General features: G+C 35.6%; 1 protein-coding gene across 1 annotated transcript; it reads left to right on the forward strand.

The window, feature by feature from the left end:
- Positions 1-436: 436 nt before the first annotated feature.
- On the forward strand, positions 437-4,504 carry LOC137637954 (cuticle protein AM1199-like). The gene is made up of 3 exons (XM_068370060.1): positions 437-552; positions 2,682-2,947; positions 4,139-4,504. Exons 1-3 carry the CDS (start codon positions 544-546, stop codon positions 4,296-4,298), a joined length of 435 nt encoding a protein of 144 aa, XP_068226161.1. The 5' UTR covers positions 437-543; the 3' UTR covers positions 4,299-4,504.
- The last annotated feature ends 3,832 nt before the right edge of the window (positions 4,505-8,336 follow it).

An 8,336-nucleotide genomic window follows, 5' to 3' on the forward strand; every position in this document is an offset into this window, starting at 1 on the left:
TAAATTACATCCTGATCGATCTTAGTTGATCCGCATGACGTCATTACAATGGGAAGTCGGAACTTGTATTTAGGTAAGGGAGAAGATATGAAGATGAAACGGGGTGGGGGGGGGGGGCATATTACAATGTTAAAGTATAGAAGTGAGGTATGTTAGAGAGAAGGAAGCAATTGAGGTCTACATAGGAGGAGGGTAGGGGAGGAGATACGGGGATTAGCGGAGGGAGATGGGGAAGGGAGGCTGCTAAAAAAAAAAGTGGTATAATGTAACCTCCTTGAGTAAAACGAGAAAACGATCGGGGTGTGGGGGTGGTGGGGGGGCGGTAGTAGGTGTTGCTTAACAAGCAAAGGTGAATATTGGAGGCGGTAACGAATCCAAGAGGGACACGAAGGCCTCTTCGGAGAGACATTCTCCGCCTCCGGAGATCTTGTATAAATAGAGCGGATTCCCGAAGACCGACCAGAGACCTCCACGGAGCCATCCTCAGCTCTTACTCGTAGCTCCAGAGATCGCAAGCGCTCTTGCTGTTGCCAAACGATCGTCATGCAGTTTGTGAGTACAGTATCTTTAGAGGGACGATGAGTTGGTAACTGTTGCCACGAGACTTTATTTTCTGATATACGTTAATTAGATAAAGTGTTTTATGATATAAGTTAAAAAGATAAAGGAGAGTAGTATGTACTTTCGTATTACCCCAAGAGCTAAAATTGTCTCTATGCTTCAGTATTACCTCAAGAGGCAAAGTAGAGTCCATTTTAGTATCAGTGTTAGTTCTTAAGGCCAAAATGATGATATAGTTCCTGTAATAATCATAAGCTCAAGATCTCGAGTGGACGATATTTTAGTAAGATCTCAAAAGCTAAAGCAAGCCATATTCTATATTTTAGTATTTCTTCAAAGAGCAAGGGTAGGTCATGAACAACATTTCGTTTCGTCTTAGTGTTACCTCTTTTTATTCTTTAAGAATCTTACGCATAAAATAGTTCTTATATATTAATACAAAACACGTGTATGTACTTATAAAAACTACTATCAATTAATACTGTTCATTTAATTCTTCATGGAAGTGGTCTGAAGTTCTTGTTACATGAGTATTTATGGTTAGTTAAAGAACTCAATTCCTTCTTTCGTTAATATCACTTCACCGTTTCTGTAACAAAATTAAAACCATTTCTTTTTTCGTACTCTGGGGGCTTTTCTCATAGAGCCCTGTAGCATTGAGGTGTCTAACCAGAGTCACATCCTGAATTGTACATACAATAATTAATAATAATAATAATAATAATAATAATAATAATAATAATAATTATAATAATAATAATAATAAAAACGATGAGTGAAATCCAGCGTTGAGAGGAGTAGCCATCGGGAGCCAGGTTACGCAAATAACCCATAAACTTAAGAAAAAGTAAAATGTCTTTGATCCCCGATTTAAGAAAAAACAAAATCCTCTCTGACATTTTATACAAGAAAAAAAAAAGAAAAAAAAAATTCTGTATTATTCTCTGCTCTATAATGAAGCAAAATTGGGGGTTTCTCTCCACCTATGCATTTGCAAAACAAAGAACGAGAACTTTAGAATTTTTTTCTCATGTAAATGTAAATATCTTAGTGTAAGGAAAGTGCAGATACCTTTCCCACGATTAAAAATAGAACTTTTTTCAGACAGTATTTTACGTTCTGGAATGAAACCGGATTAGAGATTATTCCTCCATTCGTTAACAGAGACAAAGAACATTAAATGGTTCATGTCACAGCAGAATTTGAGAAAATACTCTAGAGTAACTTAGGAATGTATATATATATATAATATATATATATATATATATATATATATATATAAATATACATACATATATATATATATATATATATATATATATATATATATATATATATATATATATATATTGCTACTTAAATCTATGCAATACAAGAGTATATGAAGATTAATAAATTTATATGGATAAAAATGAGTCTACCCTAAAAGAGAAATATGAATAATTTACAATATAAAGATATTGATTATTATAAATGAAACAAAACTAAAGTAAAGAAATAAACATTGACTTATCTATCGCAGAGAAAAATTCGACAGACCAATGAAAAATATTATAAACGCATTTCTCAATAATTGAGTTTCACTTTTTCTAAACTTCAGATTATACGAAACTTCCATCTTAATAAGCGTTAAAATTACAGGACCTCACACCCACCGAAATTCAGCCCATGAGATTGTTTTAAGAGAAGGGAATTTATTCTTCAAGAATAATGGGTAGTTAAACACAGGGCTCAATTACCTGCAGGAAAGATGGAGTTAATTCTGTGGGAACACGAACTCGCCCCACCAGACCTGTCAAGTAAAGTACTTAGTTATTGCTCTGGCACAATTGCCATCGATCGCTGTCTGGGGATAAACTTACTTTGGGAATGGAGATGAAATTGGGTTTATATTTCCCCAAAAGAGAAATGGAAATAACTCGTAGTGTTTGATCAGCATGAATTGTTGGAGAGAGAGAGAGAGAGAGAGAGAGAGAGAGAGAGAGAGAGAGAGAGAGAGAGAGAGAGAGAGAGAGAAGATTCTAAAATGGTAACGATAAAGGGAATGTAAACAGATATTGCAAACTCCATCTCAAATGGCCAAGACCAGCAAAAGACTTCCTTCATCCACCTCATTTCAGGTCGTCGTGTTTTCCTTCTTGCTTTCGGTGGCGGCCGCTCTGCCGGAGCCGGAAGCCAAAGCCCAGTTGGGCAATAGGCCTACCTACCGACCTAGGCCTTACTCCTACTGGCCTCACGACCACCTGGCAAGAACCGTCTACGACTTCCGACGCAACGACCACAACGGAGCCTTCGACTACGAGTTCCAGACTGAGAATGGAATCCGCGTGGCCGCCTCTGGAAGGCCTGGAATTAGGGGCCAGAGCAACGTGGTGGGGTCCTACAGGTAAGGTTCCCTCCTGGATTTAGTCTTATGGTTATTACTGCTCAATTCTGGTATGTACTCTAATTACCATGATGATCTATTTGTGTGCATTAGTCGATTTTAGAACTCATCATCATAGTCTCAATTTTTTCAAGAACGATTTCAAGTCATGCAATATTCTTGTTCATATTTTCCCTTATGTGAACAGTGGTAACTGATTCAGATTTCAGTAACAAAGTAAGAGTCACTTAGTTGTTCAGATTTGATTTTTCATTATTATCGTCTTTATTAATATTACTACAACTAATACAATCACTAAATGAACAAATCCGCTCAAACACAAATCACTACATTTTCCTGGAAGTTGAAAGAATTCTATATCCAGAATTTTCTGATCCCTGAGATTAAGGGTCATTAAGATACGAGACCTAACTACATCACAAGTGTAATTTAACTCTAAGAAACTGCGCAAAATGACCACGAAGTCGGAAATCCGGAAAATACCTTTTGCGGTGACGATCCTTGAAGGTGGAACCATAACATAGTTCTGTCAAAATGACGCATATGATTAATACCCCGGGTCATTTGATTGCGGGAAAGGTCACTGGGACCTTGTGGAATTAAAATAAGAATAATATTCACTGATATTCCAAGGACCAATTGGCGACTGAATTCTTTCAAGATTATCTCAATAGATTGAAGGTTATCTTATCATCTGTTATCATTCTTTAATTCAATTCCAATAGACACAGAGAGAAAAAGAAGTCTAAATAAACTTAATAATCAACTACAGAAACTAAGAAATCAAAATTTTAGATATTTGAGACCCGGATCATGGCCGACAGGTGGGCCACCAATAACACATCCAAAATCTGTCTCTCCTCCCGACTGTAAAATCTGTCTTTTCTTTTCCAAGACTGTAAAATCTGTCTTTTTCCCTAACTGGAAATCTGTCTTTTTTTTCCAAGACTGTAAAATCTGTCTTTTTCCCTAACTGGAAAATCTGTCTTTTTCCCCGACTGCACAATCTGTCTTTTTCACGACTGCAAAATCCGTCTTTTCCACAGCTGCAAAATCTGTCTCTTCTCCCCACTGCAAAATTTGGGTTTTTTTTTCCGACTGCAAAATCTGTCTTTTTTTTTTCTCAACTGCAAAATCTGAATTTTTTTCCCAACTACAAAATCTGATGATCCTCTGTGTGCTCCTTTGCAGCTATCCCCATCCCGAAGGAGGCGTCGCTCAGGTGGACTACGTGGCCGACGAATTCGGCTACAGGGCCACCTCCCCCCTCATCCCGCCCATCCCCGCCCACTCCCTCCAGCAGATACGCAAAGCCGAATACGAACGCGCCCGTGGCATCCGATGGTACTAAAAGGACGGCTTGATCCTCCGAAGGGAGACTGGTCCAGTTCGGAGGATTTTAGGATGTCTCTCTGGGTCCACCGTCGAAAGAAATTCTAATTTTCCAGTTGTTGGATCATAATGACTCTAACGATAGTTATACTTCCTTTCTCTCTCTCTCTCTCTCTCTCTCTCTCTCTCTCTCTCTCTCCTATAGCTATATCTTCTATTAAACAACTATAATTCTCACGTTCCTTTAGCGTACTTATTTACGAACGATATTATAACTCGAAAGTCTGAATAAATGCAAAATAAAACACTGTGTATCTTTGTTCCCTTATCAAACACCTACGTGAGAGAGAGAGAGAGAGAGAGAGAGAGAGAGAGAGAGAGAGAGAGAGAGAGAGAGAGAGAGAGAGAGAGAGAGAGAGATTATACAACATGGTTATGGATAATCTATGCAAGGTAACGAGCGGTTAAAGAGGCATGAAGACCTTTCCGCCATTTAGTGACGTCACGTCCTACATCGGTTTGCGTTGATACCCACAATATCAAGAAGAAGAAGAAAATTAAGTCACGAGCTATTTTAGTTTGTAGGACATTTCCATAATACGAAATGTATTATTTCACATTAGATAATGTTAATAATCATGTTATTACAGCAGAAATTCAATGTTACAGACAAATGCTAAATATAGAAATTAGAAATATTCCACTATATTCTAATATCTAAATATAATGCATGGCTGTTAGATGGCGGAAACTATAATGAGATACTGGCTATAAATAGCTCAAAATAAAAAGATATAACGCAAAATTACGCTTTTAAATATCCAGTGATTACCTTGAGGTTAAGTAATGGCTCAGAAAATTGATTATTAGAATGGAAAAGACTACAACATTTGTCCTTCAATAGCAGCATGAAGACTAGCTCCTTTGAACGATCTTTTAATAGATATTATTCATCACCAAATGTATATATGATTATATATTCAGACTCTCACACACATACAAATAGACGTGTATATATATACATATATGTATATAATATATATATATATATATATATATATATATATATATATATATATATATATATATATATATATATATATATATATATATATATATATATATATATATATATATATACTCCTTCATTGAAATGCCTTAAGTCCCCGCTTTTTATGAACATAAATCACTTCTGGTTTATGATGATCAAGGAAAATGGCACATATATATTATATATATATTTTTTTTGTATATAATATATATATATATATATATATATATATATATATATATATATATATATATATATATATATACAGTATATGAAAATAATATGCGGTAAGGTGAATTTCAAATGAACATACATATTCATCAAAATTCCTAAGAACATAATCACAGAGAGAGAGAGAGAGAGAGAGAGAGAGAGAGAGAGAGAGAGAGAGAGAGAGAGAGATTAAGGCAAAGCATGCTTGAAGCCATGACAAGGGGATTAATGGGTGGAGAGACGCTAATTAATGGGTGGAGTACAACTTCTCGTGTGAAGAAGAGCAAGAAGAAGAAGAAGAAGAAGAAGAAGAAGAGAGCCAGACAGAGGTTTGGCTGAAGTCACTTACTGCTATTCAAGAAAAATCAATACTTAAGTATACTGTTGTGTGTTGTCTAATCAGTCTTTGAGTTGATAAAGTTATAATAATAGTAGAATTAGGCAATCTGTGCTCCATCTTACAAGTAAATGTTAAGAAATTGGTTAAGGATTATACCCAATACAGGAAACTTCTAAATATTTCACTTAAATGAGAAATAAGTATCCAAGAGTGATGTCTTTCCCATCGGAAAAAAAGACATAAAACGTATACCTAAAGAAACAAGATGACCTTGTAAGACAGATGATGATGAGGATGATTATCATTATCATTATTTTTATCATTATTATTATGATTATTATCATTATTATTATTATTATTATCATCAGCTAATTCCTTTCATAAGGGAGATCAAAAGAAGCAACTGAGTGCAGTCCAAAATCTTTAACATGCTCAGCCCACAAGCACCGTCATTGGCTGACACCATCTCACAGCTAATTCGTGTAACCATAACAATAATAATGATAAAAAAATATTATAGTTTATTACTTAATTACGATATTTTAAAAGTGGCCAACGTGGCTGCTGATACGCTGCCATGCATCGCTTGCCAAAAAACAGAGGAGCAATGAGATAATGTTAATTTGGTAATGGATAAGGAAACCACAAGGAAGTTTAAGAAGATGAGTTCCTCAAGAAATTTGTAAAAATCCTGGAAGCAAAGTGTATATTATTTGGAACTATTCATTTCGCATCAAATTCTCTATAAAAGGATCTTGACCTCGATATTCTTGTATCATGGATGTTTCCCACAGCTATCGAGATATGATGTTACTTAAACATGACCCTTTCCAGGAAGTCTCCTGTGCCTGATTATCCTGAAACAAAATCGCACATTACAAGGCCAATCAACAACAACTCTTTGCGATCTATTACTTAAAGATTCAATAATGATGATAAGAAAAGACCCATCCACTCCCAACTGTTTGAATTTAAAAACAAAGGCCTCACGATTAACACGGTCAATGGAAGCTCTAAAATCAAGGCCTGAAAATACATATAAAAATCAGGCTATATATCAGTCTGGTGAGATCGGTGTCACTGTACGGACATGAGTTGTCGTATAACAATGAACCAATATCCAAAAGATTCTGTAGAAATAAACATAAAAAAAGCAACCTCGTGGACAACAGAACCGTGAACGAAAGGGAAACTGGCCGGATAGAGAAGGAGATATTTCATCACGTTAAATCACCGACGTTGAAGAGTGTTCCAATTATATTTCGTCTGTTTTGATTTGTGTTTTGATAGGAAAGGATTCATACTTTTGGGGGGTTGAAGATACTTGATTCATACTTTTGGGGGGTTGAAGATACTTCTTGGACTTTTGCTAAAAAAAAAAAAAAAAAAAAAAAAAAAAAAAAAAAAAAAAAAAAAAAAAAAACTATTCAGATGGTCCTACCAATACGACCTTATGCATCAAAAACTTGGAGATTTACTATAGCCTTACAAAATTAGCTATACTCAATTTTTTTAAAGAGGCGCCTTTGCACTGACTCGCAGCGGTGCCCTTTTAGCTCGGAAAAGTTTCCTGCTATCTGATTGGTTAGAATTATCTTGTCCAACCAATCAGCGATCGAGAAACTTTTCCGAGCAAGTAGGGGCTCCCTACAATCGGTGCAAATCTGCCTCACTAAAAAGAATTGACTATAGTTACAGCTCAAAGAACAATGGAAAGAGTAATGATGGGATCAACACAAGAGACAGGAAAAGAGTAACATGGATAAGAGAGCAAACTATAAAGTAGATGATATTCTAACTTTCAGAGTTTTGGGAATAGAAGTATTTTTAGATGCTATGGAAGATTCAAATTATTTTGGGAGATGAAATCCTTTAAAATGGGCGCAGTCTTTCTGGGAGTCTTTAGTTCCCTTATTTTCTATTTGTTTCGATTCTTTTTTATTAGAGGATTGGGGAGAAAACACAATTGGACGGACAAACAAAAGAAAAGAGAGAAAGCAAAACTGATAATTTTCTCAATGGAATCATCCACCTGAGAGAAAGGAAATGATGAAATAGTAAGAGGCACACCCGCCTCTCTCTCTCTCTCTCTCTCTCTCTCTCTCTCTCTCTCTCTCTCTCTCTCTCTCTCTCTCTCTCTCTCTCTCTATGGGGGATTTACATATAAGCTAAACAAGCTATAACTTAGGGCCCCTCCAAAAAACGGCGTGTGCTATTCCAAAATATATGATAAAAAAAAACTAAACAATGTAATAGTTTTAAAACTGACATCTGTAGACGATTTTATGAATCACATCAACGCCGGTAGTTTGAACTTTAGTATTTATCAACTGTGGCTCTGATTTTATCAGACATTTTTATCTGGTTTGAATTTTTGGAAACGACATGACACAAAAAATTTCATGATATGGAAAAAAATAGACTTCATATGATTGATTAATTGATTGATTGAT

The sequence above is a fragment of the Palaemon carinicauda genome, chromosome 3 (genome assembly GCF_036898095.1).
Source record: "Palaemon carinicauda isolate YSFRI2023 chromosome 3, ASM3689809v2, whole genome shotgun sequence".
Lineage (NCBI taxonomy): Eukaryota > Metazoa > Arthropoda > Malacostraca > Decapoda > Palaemonidae > Palaemon > Palaemon carinicauda.